This window comes from Pimephales promelas, chromosome 2 (genome assembly GCF_988280905.1).
Source record: "Pimephales promelas chromosome 2, fPimPro1.hap1.1, whole genome shotgun sequence".
NCBI lineage: Eukaryota > Metazoa > Chordata > Actinopteri > Cypriniformes > Leuciscidae > Pimephales > Pimephales promelas.
In genome coordinates, this window is record NC_142770.1 from 12,420,449 (window position 1) to 12,441,164 (window position 20,716).

The 20,716-nt window shown below is 36.9% G+C and overlaps 1 protein-coding gene across 13 annotated transcripts in view; it reads right to left on the reverse strand.

Annotated features, from left to right (window-relative positions):
* Window positions 1–897: 897 nt before the first annotated feature.
* Window positions 898–20,716, reverse strand: part of celf5a (cugbp, Elav-like family member 5a) — a 234,842-nt gene continuing 215,023 nt past the window's right edge. For 7 of the 13 annotated variants that reach the window (XM_089135310.1, XM_089135339.1, XM_089135333.1 and 4 more), the window contains exons 8-13: window positions 11,707–11,919; window positions 10,247–10,333; window positions 9,604–9,630; window positions 9,271–9,414; window positions 7,042–7,210; window positions 898–6,036 (exon numbers count right to left, since the gene is read on the reverse strand). In XM_089135310.1, coding sequence (XP_088991436.1) covers window positions 7,083–7,210; window positions 9,271–9,414; window positions 9,604–9,630; window positions 10,247–10,333; window positions 11,707–11,919 — 599 coding nt within the window. In that variant the 3' untranslated portion in view covers window positions 898–6,036; window positions 7,042–7,082. Of the gene's footprint in view, window positions 6,037–7,041; window positions 7,211–9,270; window positions 9,415–9,603; window positions 9,631–10,240; window positions 10,334–11,706; window positions 11,920–20,716 lie in introns of all 13 variants that reach the window. The other 6 variants (XM_039694870.2, XM_089135299.1, XM_089135344.1 and 3 more) reach the window with 2 other exon arrangements.

The window sequence follows — 20,716 nt, forward strand, 5'->3', positions numbered from 1 at the left end:
AGTTGGTCTCACGTCACGTTGAATAACATGGGGAGGCGGGGTTTATGACCTATACTAGGACTGGCCACCAGGGGGGTGATCGAGACATTTTGGCTTCACTTTTGAGGGCTTGTGCGGCACGCTCGGTCTGAAATTGAATACTTCCCTACTATATAGCATTCGGAAAAAAAAAAGCGAAAAGGACCCCGGATGACTTACTACTTCTGTCGAGATTCTGAAGTGCGCATTTGATGGATACTTTACTATCCCATGAGGCCACGGGAGAGGATTTATGAATGGCAGTGAAGGGACGCAACTGACGCTGGTAGGTCACATGATAATGACAACATGGCGGATGCAGTGCGTACCCAGATAGCAAACTGACATTGAATCAACGTGGAAACATGACATCGAAACAACGTTGATCTGACATTGTTTTGCTCATCGAATTAACGTTGAACCAACGTCAGACGCGTCATTCTTTCAAAACTAACGGAAAATCAACTTGAAATCAACGCGTTGTTTCAACGTTATGAAAGCAAACCAATTTTCGATTTTCATTTAGCTTTGAAGAATGCCGCGTCTGACGTTGGTTCAACGTTAATTAGATGAGCAAAATACACGTTGTTTCAATGTCATGAGAGACGTCGTTTCCACGTTGATTCAATGTCAGTTTGCTGTCTGGGTACGGATTACATTCATACTTTTTTAACGGTCGTGAATTAAGTTACAATTACAATGCGGTAACGCAGAATTGCATGCGAAATACAATCATGTGACATTAACAACAATGAACACTGTACAAATAATGTTTCAGTATGGGGTTAAGAGGATTTTGTGCTTACCTTTTCACAACTCTGTATGTCATGCTCAATACAATGCGATAAATACTACTGTAAGAACCAAACACAAATAGACTTCATACTTAAATTTAAAATTTTATTGTAAAATTGAAAAAAAGAGAGAGAAAGAGAGAAGCCCATTAAGTGTTTCTTTTCAATGCATACATTTTCTAAACATAACCAATAAATAGGCGATTCATAAACAGATTGTTGTCAGGAATAAATAAATAAATAAATAAATAAACGTTCATAAATTAATTGGCAAATCATTAGATGAGTAGGCATAACAGTAAACCAATGTAAGCAGCAAGTATTTGAGAAATGTCAACGGGATGTTTGGTTTCTCAGGCATTTGTCTTGGACGTATCTTCTCTGTCTCAATAAAAGAAAGAAACAAATCGAACAGAAACACTGTCCATTTCAGTTGTTCATGCTGCACCAATCACATCGCCGGCGCACCTCTCGTTCTCTTTTCTTGGAAAATATCAAACAAACGTTAACAAGGAAACCGAAAAACAACTGTAAACAGCATTGTCTCATCCAGGCTTTAAGAACAGCGCAGGGAGTGCCTGGCTCTCCCACTGCACATCTCACACAGCAAAATCAATACTCTTGATATATATTTCCTTATGCTTTGTGCTGAGAAAACCAGAACTTTAACATGATCTTTATAAAGCAAAAAAAAAAAAAAAAAAAAAAAAAACCCGCCCCACCCCGAAAGCCACCCGCCCACCGACTACTCCCCCATAGAATCTGAGAAATGTGCTGCTGTTCCCTAATATACAGATTTCATATCTATAATAAGCTACTTTCCTTAGCATACAAACCATAGTTAAAGAATCATATCGTTAATATGAGTAGTACCATTATAACACTTTAACCCCCCGAAGCTTTCCCACCCGTTCCCCCCTTGAGCATGCTCACAGATCAAAGTTCGGCATGACGATCTGAGCAACGAAACGTGAACGTGGTTTGAATGAGAAAAAAAACGCAAGTATGAAATGCTGGTGGTCTGGTTTCTCCAGAAATACCTGTAGTGCATAACGCCCCACAACCCCCCCACCCCCTTGTTTTTCGCAAAACGCAATTTGTATTAACGCCGTCGGTTCACCTTTCAACACATCAAGTTTCATTTTATATGCCTTTCCAATCTCATTTTTTTTTCTTTCAAGCTGTAATGATATCATCCTTCAAACTTATTAAACTTCAGGCACTAGTTGCCATTTTTAATTTGTATTACACTTGCTTTTACATGCAGGCCAAATTTAATTTGATTTTAATAATTCACATCTGGCATGGAGAGATTCTGCGAGGAAGGCCCTTGCAACTTGAGGTTATTAGACCGCCGATGCCCGAGGGCTGCATGTCTATATATCACCACGTTCTGATATGCCACCACAGGACAGGAGAGGGGAGATGAAATGGAGAGAGTTCAGCAGAAAAAGGCCATTATAACCTGTGAATCGAATGCGATCCATTTCGGAGCGACCTGAGGCTAAAAAACGGCTGTGATATACAGGCGACGTTAATGTTTTCCAGCGAAACTTTATTTCTGACGTCCGGGAGATTAAACATTTAACATACAGATATATTTTTAGGCAAGACAAACAGGTCAAATATCCACAGTGGAAATCAAATGAGGTCAAAACATGTGCTTTTCTGTCCTACCTAAATTCTAGAGATCTCTTTCGGTTTTATTTGTGACTTCGGTCAATATATTACCTTTTCGTTTTGCCATTTCTATGAAGCCAGTGCGGAATTGACGAGTTGGGAATCGGCGAGCGTAGCGTAATGGCGACTTGGATAAAACTGGAAAAAAAAACGGAAAACCGGAAAATAGTTAAAGACCCCATGAAATTGTTTGGCGAGTTGATGCGTTTCCTTTTGAAACAGGAAGTTGGGGCATGACAACTTGTTTTAAATAGAGTGCCGAAGTTACGACGTCACTCTGTAGGCCAAAACGCGGAAGTGAGTTAGCATTTTAGCACTCACGTTTTCCTCACTGTAAAGTCTATGGGATTTTTGAATGGGTTTTTGCTAAATCGCCGGAAATAAGGTCTGTGGTGAACAAAGCCTCTAAATATTTTCACGTTTTGAGCTATGACATAAAACACACAGTTATAATTGTGTCTGCTTGTGTTTTTAAAAAAAATTATACAGGCTTCAAAATGTATAATTTTTGGATTAACTTGTAAAGATTATCTTGATAAACAAAACGTGTAAGGGTCACAACTCTTTGTTGAATACAGACTTTATTTTTTGCGATTTTCCAAAAGTCTATGGGGAAAATGCATAGCTTTTCGATCGAGGGAAATCCGAGTTGTCCTATAAAGTGACGTCATCACTTCGGCGCTCTATAACCAACCGCCTTTAGTTTACATCCCAGCCACAATTTGCAAAACACTTAACAAGTATTTTGTCTAATTTTACACTTAAAAATAAATCCATCGAGGAGACAAAATAGAAAATTCAAGATGGAATTTAGTCAATCTATATATTTTTTTAGACATTTATAATATATATTGTACTGTAAATCAATAATAATAATAAAAACAGACTTTTTCAGTGTAGTTCGTTGCAGCAGAATTAGTGGGAGGAGTACTCTGACTCGACGAAAATCGACGAGTCATCAATATTTTTGGCCCATGCTAACAAACAACCACCAATTCTGACTCCGATTTTTGGAGTCAATAATATTTTGGTCCGTTTTCCCAGAAGAGTGTAAATGAGGTAACATCAGCCTTTAACATTAACACGCAAACTAAAGCCCCTTTCACACAGAGATTCCGGAAAATACATGGATAATGTGACCCGGCATTTGTCCCGGGATTGTTTGATTTCGGTTCACTCACACTGCCAGTGATTTGCCGGGATCTGTTCACACACAACCCGTAAAGATCCCGGAAAGACACATGACGTCAGGATGAGATGTGTAACGTACGCGTCGAAAACATGTACACCGCGCATATCGTTCCACAAAGCTGGTGACCGATCTCAGCTTCATTGCGGATAGTGAGGAGCTCCTGGTCTCTCCCTCGTTCCAGTTTGCAGACATTTGTTCGTCCTTTCTTTGTTGAAGACGAACACAAACTTTCTTCTAAAAGCACGAGCGTCATCACTATGACACACCCCTTACGTCATTGGTTCTGGCTTTTGTTCACACAGCGCACGTTCCGGGACTGATTCGAGCAATGTTACTAGGTCCCCATGCCGGTATCAATCCCGGGTCGTGTTTGCGCTCACACAGAAGGCAATTTCCCGGGATCAACGTGCCGTGTGAAAGGGGCTTAAGCGTCACTAAACTCCAATTTTGATTTCACAGGGTCTTTAAAATTCTTGACAAGTGCTTCAGAGTTATGTATATTTGTGGCATCAGCTGCGGTTAAGTACACGATAATGTCAGACTCTGTGGCTTTTTTATTGATGGATCAGTTTGCTCCGACTGTAACCCCCCCATGGATGCTATTTGCAAGCTGTTGGTGAGCTCTTTACAGGCCGCGCGTTAGACCTTTGCAGACAGTTAGTGTCAAGCTAATCCATACCACTCTGAGAAGCATATTCTTCGAAACTAGTTGTCTCACGGCGTTTTCTATATCTTAAACTCATTTATTAGTGAAATGAACTCTAAAGGAATCAATGCGGAATCGATTGTGCAGGTTTCCGAGGCGAAATCAGATTTTTATGTATAAGATGGTCCCTGTAAAATTCTGATGTGCTTCAGAAATAACAAGTTTGTCCCTTCTGTTGGTCTGTTACGAACCTCAACCAGGACATTTTGTGTTAGGGTTTAAGGCTTGGTATCTATGTAACTGCTTGTTCACTTACCAGTGTGCTTTATCGAGTTGATATTCAGCATTTGGCACCAACCGTTTGATGAGTTTGTTCTTGAAAGATGCACGAAAACGGACGATATGAAAGCTCTGCTGGTCCCTCGTAATGGTAAAGTTGGCCGATGCTTTGCGAAGTACGATCGTAAACCTGATGAAATCAAACTAGATTCGGCGCACACAAAAAAAAGAATAATAATTGAACATTTCCCATCACTGTCAAGCGTTAACTGTATTTTTCCGATTATTTCCCTGTGCAATGGTACAGCAGTTATATTGCGAATAGTTTGCGTTGAAGCCACATGTACTTATTCTGCTCGATTGGATAAATATGTTAGTTTGTGTACTGAATAACTACCCAAGGTTTCGCTAAACCAGCAACACTTCGCACATGCATATATAGTTACACTCAGCATTTGCTCTCTGGAATGTGGCCTATTTCTGACATCGGAGTAAAGAAAAAGATGATGGATGATGGACCCTTCCCTCCCTCTTTTTTTCATCATGAATGAAAATGACTGAACATGCTCCTAACAATCTCCGATCCACATATTCTACTCCACTAAAATAGTATAGCTTTTAAAATACTTTTTTTCTTCATTTTTTTTTTCTATTTTGTTTAAATATTCTGAAACCCAGTAGCTATAAATGTAAAAGGAAAAGAAATCAAAATCCCTTTCCTCTTCCGACCTGAAGCGAATATTTATGCTTTTTTTTTTTTAGCTTTTTTTTTTACTTATGTCATTAGTAGTAGTTTGTAGTATTAGCATTGTTATTAATACCATATATTTCTGTTGAGGAATAAAAATGTTTGGTCCTTTGGTCCCTTTGGGGTGAAAGATTGATCAGTTTCATTGAGGGCATGAAACCTCAGAATGTCCTGCGTTTGCTGAAACACGGTGACAGGAGAAAAGGAAAGAGGGAAAGAGAAAGAAAGTCCACTAGCGGGACAAGAAGAACTTCTTTTTTTTTCCACTGCATTTTTCCTTGGTCTTCAAGTTTAACCCTCATTTGTCCAGTGTGATAAAAGCCATAAGCGCCTCTTCCTTTAAATAGCATATGTGTGTATAATATGTATATAGAAATCGAAGTTGTTCTTGCGTTTTTTTTTTCTTTTTTCTTTTTGTTTGTTGCTTGACTGACGGTTCGAAGCTCAGCGAGAGACAGGACGTGTTGAGTTCTCTGTCTTTAGAGAGATCTTCCTCTAGTCTTTCGTGCGCTGTGCCGAGTGTGGTCTGTCCACTGGTGCCGGTTCACCCGCAATCCTCCTCTTTACCGAACATCTCCGTAAAATAAATGCTGATGTCTTCAAAAAAATCCATTCATGTTGTTCTTGTTTGTTTTGAAAGAAAAAGTTAAACTCCTTTTGAGATTTCACTCTTCAAATCCTGTAAACGAAAAGACAATTAGAAATTAATATACAATAAAAGTATATATATATATAAAATAAAAAAACTGTGTGTTATTATAACAAATTACTAATTGTAATAATAATAACATTAATAATACTTTAATTTGAGGTATGTATATATATATATATATATATATATATATATATACACTCAAAGTACTATAAAATATACTTCATTTGTTTCATGTTTAATAACAATAACAACTATATATAGCCTACATATTTATTTATTGATTTTAAAATACTATATATATATTACATATGCATTCCATTTTATTAAAATATAATATATAGATTATTTAATTATTAGATGTTATATAAATATAAAAACATTTAATAATAGTAATACTACTACTAATAACAAACAAACAAATACACACAGTAATATCATGAATATTAAATTTTGAATTAATAAAATAGTAATATTTATTTATATTAGGGCTGTCAAACGATCAATCACATCCAAAATAAAAGTTTGTGTTTACATAATATATGCGGGTGCACTGTGTATAATGTATATAAATACACACACATGCTTGTATATATTTAAGAAATATTTTCATGTACTGTATATAGATTTATATATAATTTAAATTACATATCAATATAAATATTTTTTATACATAAATAATATGCTGTTCTTAACTATACATGCTTGTGTGTATTTATATATATATTTGTATATATAAAATAATTATACACAATGCATTCACATATATTATGTAAACACAAACTTTTATTTTGGATGTGATTAATCGTGATTAATCGTTTGACATCCCTAATATATATATATATATATATATATATATATATATGTATATGTAATGAAAAGTAATGTTATACAGTATTACTATTACATATATGTAATTGGAATAATCCTTATACAAATTTAATATACTGAATGTTTAATAAATCATTGAAACAAGTCTCAAGTTGATATTTACAGGTCAAATATCGTGTGTCTTCCAGTTAAGAGGGGTACCTGTGCTGTTGCTGAGAGCCCCGTGTGTGGGACGGGCCCTGTCAGTACGGGCGGCTCGCATCCTTCGGCCGTTTTAACTGCACTTTCAACCTCTTCATGCCGATCTGAAAGCCGTTCATGGCCTGGATAGCAGCTTGTGCACTTGCTGGGTTGTCGAAGCTCACGAAGCCTGCAACCAGAACAGACGTGAACCAAGTCGTTCGGATACTAAAACTAAAGAAATAGTAAAACATTCAAATCATCCAAAATAATTTCATCTTTAACTCTGAAATCACCATATATACATCTGCGTGGGCTACTTTTGAGCATATGTAAGCCACTGGTGGTATAGAACAGGGACAAATCGCCCCATAGGACTCTGAAACGGGGCCACCCACAGCACACAAAACACATTCGTTCATGACAACCACAGCTTCCCATTTGAAACCATCGACTTTAAAAAAGCAGCATTAAAGCGTGGATGCACCATCAGGAACCGTTCGTGAACCGAGAAAAAAAACAAAAACGGGTGCGTCCATTGGCCATCAGCCACCTGAGAGCAGAGTGGCCTAGGCTCTTAACCGAGTCCGCAAATGCCCCCATTTCGAGGCTTGTATCTATAAGACGAGAGGATCCACATGGAGGTGAAGCGGGGGATAAAGCCACAAGGCTGCTTAATGGGGAATCTATGTATGTCAGTGCTCTCAGCCAAGTCCCTTCGGTCCATCTCGGGCCGCGGCCCCCACCGCAGATTAATTACTCTTCCGAGCGCCTGTTACCCAGACCTGACATTATGCAGTAAATGCATAGTGTATAAGTCAATACGGCAAATAGGTCCTACTTCACAAATTTATATCTTATTAACCTCCCCCAGGAGACGGGAGCTGCTATTAATTGTGGCTTGGGAAATGTCTCCCCCTGGAGCGGGAACAGATGTTGATCCATAATGGGCCTTTTTGCTTCACTTAGGACTTTTTTTTTCTGGCTCAGGCTTTGTGGCTTGACATAGAATACAGAATGGGTTGTGAAAGGGACAGAGACTGATTATTGGTTGAACTAGGACGCACGCGGAAGCGTTAGGCTACTTAATTCAATTAACTTGGAGGAAACTTTTACATTTCTGCAACTTTTTACTGATATCTGGTGCACACATTTGAGAGAAGATCATAAGCCTAGGTTTACTTGTATAGCACATTTGATAGTCTCAGTTTTGCTTTATATCACGTCAGGGCTTGGCGTTTATAATAAATGTAGTTTAAAATGAATGCCACTATAGTTTGTTTTATACATATATTTTCATTCATGTTCCATTCTGAATATAGTTACATTTAAAGTCAAGTCACCTATATTTATATATAGCGATTTTTACAATTCATGTTGTTTCATGGCAGCTTAATACAGGAAAATAATGCAACAAAGTTTGTTTCTAGAAGAAAATAGCATCATAGTTAGGGTTGGGTATTGTTTGAATTTGAACGATTCTGATTCCGATTCCTTGTTTCGATTCCGGTTCCTAACGATTCTCAATTCCGATTCTTTTAAGAGGCAGGGTCAAAAAAGTTTAGCTAACCTTGCTAACCAAGTCTTTCTGAAGGAAATACTCCTTCTGTCACAAATACTCCTTTTGTCACATTTTTGCATTTTGCCGAGATTTCGTTATTTTTAGAAAAGTGAAGCCACACTTTGGACCGCCGACGTAAGCTACTAATGTTCGACTTGCGTGGTTATGCCAACACTTCCGGTAGACGCTTCTTCGTTGGTGTTGTTCAGCGGTTTCTTCTTCCGCTCGGCGGACTGTGAATATCGAAACTAGGAATCGAAATTTTAACTTTTGAACGATTCCGGGGAAAACGAAAAGTTAGTCCCGGTTCCAATCGATACTCGATTCTCGATACCCAACCCTAATCATAGTCCAGCTTAAGTAAAATCAGTGATGGTTAATTTGTTTTTTGTTAAAAAGTTTCATTTTGTTCATTTTTAAATATAGCCGCTCTGGAGAAAACAGTGATGTCATCATCCAGCTCAGTTCAGTTCTTCTCATACAATGGTGTCAATGCAGGCAGATCAATAATATTGCTGAATATTAAGTGTCCCCAACTAAGCAAGCCAAAAGCCAAAGCCACCTTAAAGGATTTGTTATGGAGTGAGGGAAACTAAAATGCATGTTTATAATAAAAATCCATAATTTCATACACGTATATATAATATATAAATGCAACGTGGAAAGAAAAGCATGCTGATTCGCCTCACCAAAACATTTGCTCTGGTTGGTGGCTCTATCCATGAAGACCTTGGAGGAGATGACTGTCCCAAACGGAAGGAACATCTGCATGAGCTCGTTGTCACCAAATTCCTGCGGTAGATGGTAGATGAAGAGGTTGCAGCCCTCTGGTCCTGCGACACAAACAGGTTGTTAGTCACAGTGAAGTTTCCATTCAAGACATGTGAGTTTTTTTGTTTGTTTTTATTTAAGCACTTATATGTAAATCATAGACCTTAGTCAGGGTGGCGCCATATTTAATGTTTGTCAGGAAAGAAAGCGAGACTGTGTTCAAAGGGATTGAAGTGCGCTTAACAACATACCGATTGTCCAGCCGACGAAACGCCGTTCTGAAAAAAAAAAATTTAGTAGACAAAAACTCCATGAAATAGTTTGGACGGTTGTGAATCATGAAATGTATGTTATCTAGGACCTTTATTCATTGTAAATAATGTGGCTGCATCCGAAATCGCAAACCCTACTATGTAGTAGGCGAAAAACTGTGACAAAAGAAGTATGTCCCAATTCATAAAACAGAAGTACCCGGATGACCTACTAGTGTGCACATGATGGATACTTTACTATTCCATGAGGCCACGGGGGAGGATTTATGAACGCAACTGACGCCGGTAGGTCACGTGATAATGACAACATGGCGGATGTTTCATACGGATTAGAACATACTTTTTGGCAGTCACAAACTTATTACATATTTAAAATAAGTACTGCTCAAGAGTTCTTGCGATTTTGGACGCAGCCTATAGGTATATCTCTCGTAACCTCGTTTTCATCCGGGTTAAATTCAATATGGCGTCTAACCTAACTAAGGTCTATATTGTTCATTTACAGTTCATTCAGTTTGAAAGATTTTAGCAAAATGACTATTCACTCGTCATCATGGATGTCATATTGATGCAAACAAAAAAAACAAACAAAAAAAACAAATGAAAAATCTCTCACCCTCACCTTCTCTCTGCTGCTGCTGTTGAATGACTTGTGGTGGCTGTGGCAAGCTTTGGCCAATAGGGGTCAGTGTGGTCGCTGGGTAGATGGCTGTACGTACAAAGAGAAATTTGTGAGCACACAGCCTGTATTTATGTGATACAGCATTGAACAAGGCTACGAGAGAGAGAGAGAGAGAGAGAGAGAGAGAGAGAGAGAGAGAGAGAGAGAGAGAGAAGGAGAGGGAGAGAGAGGGGGAATCAAACTAACGCATGGCTGGTCAAAAACAACCATCCATTTAAAGTAAGCAGCACAAAAAAATAACAAATCACCCTTAGCATTCGTGTGTGTGTGTATATATATATATATATATATATATATAGATATATCAGGGTCGTTCAGTCCATATAAGCTGCTATTGTATATACTAATGGTCTGGAAATAAAACGAAACTGTAAAATAATCATGTTGTGTATGATGTGCCACGTGTATTATTAAAAATACACATAACATTATACGTTTTTATTGCGCGCCGGCTCGATCAACTTTCTAGAGTTGTGACATCAGCTATTTCTATATGCAGTGTTAAAATGTGTCTTGTTTAGGTCTATACCAAATAAAAATTAAACAGAAAGTCAATTTAACATTATTTCCATCTAACAAACATTCGAATCATTGGATAAAATATCGAATAATATACTTGGATAATAGTATATAAACACTGATGTATACCGTAGCGATCAAAATATACAGTAGCCGGCCTAAATCCTTTTGAAAGTAACTAGACATTTAACATGTAACATATTATATTGTTACACCAGTAGGTGTCGACAAATGACTGTTAAAAATGTATTTTAATTTAATTATTTATTCAAGAAATTCGTTCAAAGCGCTCATTCATTCAAAAAGACAGACCTACTGTAACCATCCAAGGTTGTTAATTGATAGTCTTTGCATTTGTTAAAGTCGTCAATTCGTATCTACTTATATTTTGATTCATTCTACTTGTAATAATAATTAGCCTATATATTACTTATAGGCTACTAATATTTAATATATTATTGGTAAAAAAAATACTAGATAGGAGTGTTTCTGCCGATGCAGCGTGCCGTTTAAAGGTGCGATACTAGTGACACCTAGTGGAATTACAACAACATATTTAGCAAACACCGCTTTCGCACGCCGTTCCTCCCTCAACTCAAACATCACAATCACAGCTCTTACGGGTGCTTGTGATGGCACATCTCAACAGGTTAATGTAGGCTACTTTCAATAAAACATTAAGACTACTTTTAGCTATGCTGCTATGTGTCATGAGAGTAAGCAACTTAGAAGCGAGCACTCTTGTCTAGAGCGAACGCGAACATTTAATTTATTATAAACCCATCCAACATATCTGAATTGGGTGCTTCTTTTTTTATGACTCACCATGCAGGATACCTGGTTAAAAAGTCACCGCTCACCACTGATAGCCAAAAGTTCACCTGTATATTGCTGCACCCCGGTGAAGGCCTGCTGTAGGGTGTCCGCAGCTGTGGGGCTTTGGGTGGAGTAAGAGGGCAGTCCGTTGGTGTACATGGCCTCGACCGCTGGGTGTCCATTGGGCTGGTGAGGGATGCTGGTGAAGCCGTTGACGATAGGAGTGACGATGCTGGGGACGGCTGATGTGGTGATGTTGGCAGGTGGTGAGCTGAGGCCTGGAGCCAGGGAAACAAACATAGACAGCACATTTTAGGTCAGTACAGCTACCAAAGAAAGTGTACAAAACATCTGCAATTTCACATTAAAACATAAAGGTATATACACATTTTAACATGCTGTCGATGTGGGATGAGGTCATGTACTACAGCATTCTCTTTTAGCCATTTAGCTTTGAGGCTAATGCTATTTTACTGATAAACAATCCCAAAATTCACTCGTAACACACACAGACACACACTTTATCTGTCTGTCTGTCTATCTATATCTATTTGTCTGTCTATCTATCTATCTATCTATCTATCTATCTATCTATCTATCTATCTATCTATCTATCTATCTATCTATCTATCTATCTATCTGTCTGTCTGTCTGTCTGTCTGTCTGTCTGTCTGTCTGTATGTCTATCTATCTATCTATCTGTCTGTCTATCTATCTATCTATCTATCTATCTATCTATCTATCTATCTATCTATCTATCTATCTATCTATCTATCTATATCTCTGTCTGTCTGTCCGTCCGTCCGTCCGTCTGTCTGTCTATCTATCTATCTATCTATCTATCTATCTATCTATCTATCTATCTATCTATCTATCTATCTATCTATCTATCTATCTATCTATCTATCTATCTGTCTATCTGTCTCTATCTATCTATCCGTCTATTTATCTGTCTGTTTGTCTATCTGCCTGTCTGTTTATCTGTCTATCTATCTGTCTGTCTGTCTGTCTCTATCTATCTATCCGTCTATTTATCTGTCTGTTTGTCTATCTGCCTGTCTGTTTATCTGTCTGTCTGTTTATCTATCTATCTATCTATCTATCTGTCTGTCTGTCTGTCTGTCTGTTTATCTATCTATCTGTCTGTCTGTCTGTCGATCTATCTATCTATATGTCTGTCTGTCGATCTGTCTGTCTATCGGTCCATCTGTCTATCTATCTATCTGTCTATCTCTATCTATCTGTCTGTCTGTTTATCTGTCTGTCTATCTATCTATCTATCTATCTATCTATCTATCTATCTATCTATCTATCTATCTATCTATCTATCTATCTATCTATCTATCTATCTATCTATCTATCTATCTATCTATCTATCATCTGTCTGTCTGTCTGTCTATCTATCTATCTATCTGTCTGTCTCTCTATCTATCTGTCTATCTGTCTCTGTCTATTTATGTCTGTTTGTCTATCTGTCTGTCTGTTTATCTGTCTGTCTGTCTATCTATCTATCTATCTATCTATCTATCTATCTATCTATCTATCTATCTATCTATCTATCTATCTATCTATCTATCTATCTATCTATCTATCTATCTATCTATCTATCTATCTATCTATCTATCTATCTATCTGTTTATCTGTCTGTCTGTTTATGTATCTATCTGTCTGTCTGTCTGTCTGTACACACACACACACACACACACACACACACAGTGAATTTTATTAACAATATAGGAGTAAGGTTCAAGGTTAATTGAAAGTAAAAGTATATTCTTTTATATTATATTACATAAATTAATTGTTCAATTATCGTGTATTTATAATAATATTATTTATTTAGAATCTATTTATAATGTGTATATTTAATTATATGTATATTATAGATAAGATACAGATACAGTATTACTTATACAAAGTAATTATAAAGTTTTAAAATAACTCATTAAAAAGTCATTAACAATCATCATTAGACTATATTATGCTGAATTAATGTCCATGAAAACTAATGGAAATGGCATTGAAGTTTGATTAATATATCAAACTTTATATATAGATGAATATAGATGAAGTGCTGAGCTGTCAATCATTCTCACACACAAAAATATTTTGTGACCTATCAGCGAAAGAATCCTTTAATAGACCCTTGCTAGCACAGGGTCAGTGTTTGATCCCAAGCTGTGGCTGTGCGCATCGTTACAAAACAGTTCCCATAGGATACCATTTCAATCTGGATCCGCGGACAATGCTGGAGGATGGTCGTCATGGAAACCCCCAGCATGCCTCAATTACAAAGTGGCGAAAGAGCCTATAGGAAAGTCTTTACAGAAATATGACCGAGCTGATGGATTCGAACAGGCCGTAGTGCCGTTCACTTACAGTATGACAGAGTGTGAACCAAGCTCTTATTGAACAGAGAGGTACCCAAAACTGCACTCAAGCCTCCCACCGCTGTAACCTGGGGGAATTCCAGTGGGCCGAGGAGAGCTGTTCACTCTCGTTTGTGCCATTTCCTGTTCCTAAGCTTTTCGCGATTGTTTGCTTCCCACACAGCACATTGATAAATTAGATGACGCCTCTGCCCCATTCTTCCCAAAGCCCAGGAGATCGGGTGCGCTAGGGGATGTCCGACAGGCAGCTTCAGCCCAACAGACCACACGTGCGGGCCGAGCGGCAGCTGCGTGCTGTTATAATGTTGGGAATCTATCATTGTGATGTGACACTTTCGAAAAGCTGAACGCTGACGGGAGGATCTAGCCCGCAGGAAGGGTTAGGAAACAGACTGAGCTAGTCACCGAAACTCAGATCATGTTCTGGTTGAAGAACAAGACTTCAATAGGCATCAAAAAAAGCTAGCAAGACAAGACAAATGATGAGTGATACGAATAGAGTTAGCTCTGAAAAAAATGGATGATCTCATACAGAGAGTGTTGTTGAATTCCACTGCACTGCTTTTCAATTGTTCTCTATGTAAACATGTGCTATACAGACATGTTTGCTGCATTTATTTCTACATTTTTGTGCATGATACAGATGAAAACATGATTAAAAACATGATTCTCAAGTTACTTAAAGTTATGAAGAAAAATCTTTGCATTTTTCCACACAAATAAAGCGATTGAGTTCAGTAAAGTTAGATGTTAGCATGTTGCTAAGCTAACAAAGACAACTAGATTGAGCTATTTTTACTATTACTTTTTGGCACTGAATAAAATGTACATTTAAGTTCTATGGATGATTTCCTTTTGTTTTCCCATAATGTTTTCCTAACCTCTATGTTCTGATATATTTTAACCTGCTGTACAGACAAATAATTCGATGTTAGCAAGTGGCTAATCAAACCAAAACAATTGAACCCTCTGGTGCTATGGTCAAAAACAACAGATTATTATTTTTTTTATTTCAATGAAATGAATGTATTATATTTTAGTTCGATAATATTTTTATTTTTAAGGGGATTTTATGGTACACAATTACATGTAGAATCCATTTATTCACTTTTTGAACATAAACTTTAATGCATTTTGAATGCTTTGGAGCACAGACTTCAGTTAGGTCTCTTTTTAAAGACAACACATGGCAGATTATTGCTGAAGTGAAAAAAGCAATAAAAATTGAACCAAAAATGTAAAATTTTTAACAGTTATACTTTTTGGTATTGAATTAAATATACATTTAATGTGTACCATTTATAGATTGTTTCCTTTAGGTTAGGGAACGTTCCCATAACGTTCTCCTAAACACTATATTCCAATATATTTAACCTGCTGTAGGCCTATGTCATGTCTTGTTTGTAGGCTATTATTCACACAAATATTCTGTGGTTTTAAATCTGTCAGACATAAAGTGGGAAACCTTTCTGGAATTTACTCATTGGCCTATAAAAACATGCAAAAATGATGAGTAACATACACTAGTTGAATAAACTGTATTAAACTAGTATTTCTCTCACTATATCCACCATTAAAGGCATATTGGGACTGTGTGTCATAAAAAAAAAACACAATATGTGACTAGGGTTTGGAACAGAGCTAATGTTCATAATGTTTTTAAAACTGTGTTGAGAAAATCAGGTAAATCAGTTTATATTCTATAATGTAAACATTTTTACACGTAATTCACAAATCAAGAGAATCAATAGGCAATCTTAGTGTGGGACCAAATACGCACTGTATCATCCTTCTCTTTGTGGTTCTGTGTGCTAGAAATTTGTTCCAGATGGAGTCTGTTTTGGCATCCAATTCCAAAAGTCCAGAATGAATCCTTCTGTTATTAAACAAATCTTTTATCTGTCACACCCATTAGTATGTTGAGCACCACGAGATGTAGAGTATTCGGCAAATACTGTTATTTTGTGTTAGGGAAGTGTAATTGGATTTACATTACTGCAATCTGCCCTCGGTGCATCATGCTGATTTTCACCCGATGGTGACTACAATGAGGAACAGCTTACCATATGCACCAAAAGGATTTATTATGCAAATTATACACTGAAATCAACAAGGAACGCTGGAACCGTATCGGTAAGCACTGCAGCCAAACCAATCACAATAACTAACTCCCATTACATCCACATTTTTTTTTTTTTACACACAGAGGCTGGCTTATGTTTATTTACTCCTGTAGAGGTTTGCTCTGGTGTAATGCAACACAGTGAGAATATTTATAATAATAATAATAATAATAATTCGTTACATTTATATAGCGCTTTTCTGGACACTCAAAGCGCTTCACATAGAAGGGGGGGATCTCCTATTTGGTTTCACTTTATTTTGATGAAAAAACTTTTGCTGATAATTTACTCACCCCGATGTCATCCAAGATGTCCATGTCTTTCTTTCTTCAGTCGAAAAGAAATGAAGGTTTTTGATGAAAACATTCCAGGATTTTCTCCATATAATGGACTTCAATGGGAACCAAATGGTTCAAGGTCCAAAAGACAGTTTCAGTGCAGCTTCAAAGGGCTTTAAACGACACCAGACAATGAATAAGGGTCTTATCTAGCGAAACGATCCGTCATTTAAAAAATAAAAAAAGTTTAAGTTTTATAAGCACAAATGCTCGCCTTGCTCTGTTCTGTGATGAGCGTTCGTGACTCTTCTGTTCGAACCTTTTTTCAAATCTTTTTTCGAGTCATGACTCGAAGGGTTCTAGATAAGACCCTTATTCATCGTCTGGTGTCGTTTAAAGCCCTTTGAAGCTGCACTGAAACTCTCATTTGATCCTTGAACCGTTTGGTTCCCAATGAAGTCCATTATATGGAGAAAATCCTGGAATGTTTTCATCAAAAACCTTCATTTATTTTCGACTGAAGAAAGAAAGACGTGGACATCTTGGATGACATGGGGGTGAGTAAATTATCAGAAAGTTTTTTTAAAAGTGAACTACTCCTTTAACACATTCTGTTGACTAAAATAATAGTTGCAGCTACATATCTACTAACTCATTAGTAAAGTAAAGTGTTAGTTAAGTACTAGTAGACTGGTAGAATAAGTTGACATGTAGTTGCAAAGTTACTTACACTCAACAGAGTGTTCAAAATGAAACCAAAATAAAGTGTTACCGAATATTTATGCTAGTTTACATATATGGCAGTTTCACAAAATAGGCTACACCTATAAACTTGACCACAATAGTCTCGTTTATGACATTTTTAACTAAAAACCAAAGTGCTTCTATGTTCCTTTCGTTCCCCATTCACTCCCAAAGAGCAGCATGAACATTCTGCTAAACGTCTCATTTTGTGTTCAACGGGGAAAAACTGACACCACTCGGAACGGTTTTGCATTAAGTTTTTCCTCACATTTGGAGACAGAAAAATGGCAATACCAAAAGAAATATATATCAGTTTACATTCGAGACTATTTCATCCAAATGCTGCAGAAATGCAACTGGGATTTAGTCTTTCACCATTTTTTAAGGTCTTATAACAGCTCATTTAGCAAATGACAGATAAATGTCTCCAAATGATCTTCAATGTAGTCTAATGGCACTTTTAAGAATCTTAAGTCTTAAATAGACGCCAATGCAACAGTAGGCCTCTAAACATTAATTTAAGGTACTTCACCAAATAAAATATTCATTTATTTTACAACCATCTTTAAAAGGCACCAGGATGCGACACAACTTGTGCAGCTGCTCCGTCTGAAGCGCTTTCAGGCTTTGGTACGAGCACAATCTCGATTTCGCGGCCCCCGTGAGACAGAGAACAAAGTCAATGGGTTTTATGACCCTGAAGGCACACAAGGTGAACTCAACCGTCCCCATCATGTTCCGCGCCTCTCGGATGGCTCGCAAATACTGCATCTGACACCTCATTAACTTCGTCCGCGGCTTTAAACACAACAGAAACATCCGACATATGCTTAACCAAAGTGTAGCCTCTCATCTGCCCGTGACACATCTCCATTTAAAGCGAGAAAGAAAAAAAAAAGAAAGCAGGAGTGGAGGTTTGCGAAACCCATCAAGCCCGTGTCAGGGTACAAACTTCAGGGCAGATACGAATAACACGACCAGCCTGGCTGCACGGTTTCAAGCCATTTAATCCCGCCGCTGACAATTAGACTGTCATGCCGTCGACTTGGAGCACTTTGTAGCTCAAGAGCTTGCACCTGCTAAACATTACTCTTATAAAAAAGCAACAAAACCGGGGAAAACATCACCATGCATCACGGTAGCGATACATCCTCTAATAGAGGGCGCCATCTGGCTTAGCTTGTACGCACCATCGCGCTTAAGTGCTTTACATCTGTTAATAGAGCGGCTGCGCCATTGTTTTCAGCGAGCGCTCTTAACCCCTCTGTTGCTCTCCTAAACGCTGCATGCACCGCGGGACGTCACCACGTTACCTCCGGATGACGACGCACGGGTTTCTAGGTTACTCCGGATACTGAAGCCACGTTGCACTAATGTCATTTCAAAACCTCTTCATTGTAAATGCCTTGCGGTACCGAGTAAATATCATGGAATATATAGTATAATCTACTGATACTATCACTTTATCATTGTCCTGTCAGTACCTTTACTAAACTATAGGCTATCGTTATTAATAACATGCTTAATAATAAATCATGTTAATGTACAACATTTTAAAATATGAAAATGTATCAAATTCATTCAAATTATAACAGATCATTATTAATCATATTAAGCGTTAATGTACATTTTGAAAATGTGAATTTGTCAAATAACCTTTTTTAAAAAGGAATTAAACATTTGATAATGTAAGGACTTTATCCCACATTTTAAAAAAGTGAAAATGTATGTAATTAATAGAATTTATTCATCAAAATAATTGAATAATAATAGCAATAACAATAAAAAGCTTAATAACAATGAAAAATGTATTATTAGTTGTTATTACTGTTATCGCTATTATTAATATCATTGTGCTTAATAATAAAGTGTTCATGTACAATGTAATTAATTGATTTCACATTTTGAAGATGTATGAAATTCATATAATTGATTTATTTATTGAAATAATAATAAAGTAACATTTTATTATCAATCAATCAATCAAATCAATCAATCAATCATGCTTAATATTAAAGAGTGTTAATGTACAAAACATTGTGCAAATGTGCATTTGTCAAAGTATACTTATTTTAAATATGTTAAATTTTTAATGAGTGAAATTCATTTAATTGATCAAAGTAAATGAATAATAATAAAATGGAATAAATCAAACTATGTTATTATAATTACTACTACTATTAATGCAAATATTACTAACAATAATATCCTTGATAAGAAATCTAATAAGTAAAATAACATTACTTATTAAAATGTTTTTTATAATACTTAACACAGCGATACTTTATTGGGCCTGCTCCCATTAGAACTGCAATATAAACAGAATCCACATTGAATCCGAATCTAACTTAAACAACCTTGAATGAATCAGTTCAGTCCCCCTTAAAGGATTAGTTCACTTTTGAAAAAACTTTTGCTGATAATTTACTCACCCCCATGTCATCCAAGATGTCCATGTCATTCTTTCCTCAGTCGAAAAGAAATTAAGGTTTTTGATATAAACATTCCAGGATTTTTCTCCATATAATGGACTTCAATGGGAACCAGACGGTCCAAGGTCGAAAAGACAGTTAATAACAGTTTCAGATGCAGCTTCAAATGTCTTTAAACGACACCAGACGATGAATAAGGGTCTTATCATGCGAAACGATCGGTTATTTCAAAACTTGTTCCAAAAATGTAAATTTTCTAAGGACAAATGCTAGCCTTGCTGTATTCTGTGAGGCGCGTTTGTAACGTCACGTAATACGTAATTACGTTCAAAAGATCACGGGCGACGTAGCCGGAAGTACAACAGTACAACAGAGTCAGTGTTTACAAGTTGAACGCATAGGTTGAACGTGCAAACTAACTTAAACGCCGTTAACAAAAAAAGGAATTAAAAGGTAAAACAACGATGTCGGATGATTTTGACTCTGTACTTCCGGCTACGTGACCTTTTGAACGTAATTACGTATTACGTGACGTTACAAACGTGCCTCACAGAATAGAGCAAGGCTAGAATTTGTCCTTAGAAAAGTTACATTTATGGAATAAGTTTTGAAATAACCGATCGTTTCGCATGATAAGACCCTTATTCATCGTCTGGTGTCGTTTAAAGACATTTGAAGCTGCATCTGAAACTGTTATTAACTGTCTTTTGGACCTTGGACCGTCTGGTTCCCATTGAAGTTCATTGTATGGAGAAAAATCCTGGAATGTTTTCATCAAAAACCTTAATTTCTTTTCGACCGAGGAAAGAAAGACATAGACATCTTGGATGACATGGGGGTGAGTAAAATATCAGCAAAAGTTTTTTTCAAAAGTGAACTACTCCTTTAAGATTTCAAATGTAGCCAGGTTATGTCAGTCATGATATTGTTTATACACTACACAAAGTATCATAATAATATTTAGCAGATGTGGTCTATTTTATAATCTAGTATCGCAAATCTTTTATCTGTACCTCCATCTGAGCACAATAAGATGTTCTGCTAATACTTTGTGACTTCAAGTTAATGTTATTTCTAACACAGAGGATATTTCGCTCTAATAATATTC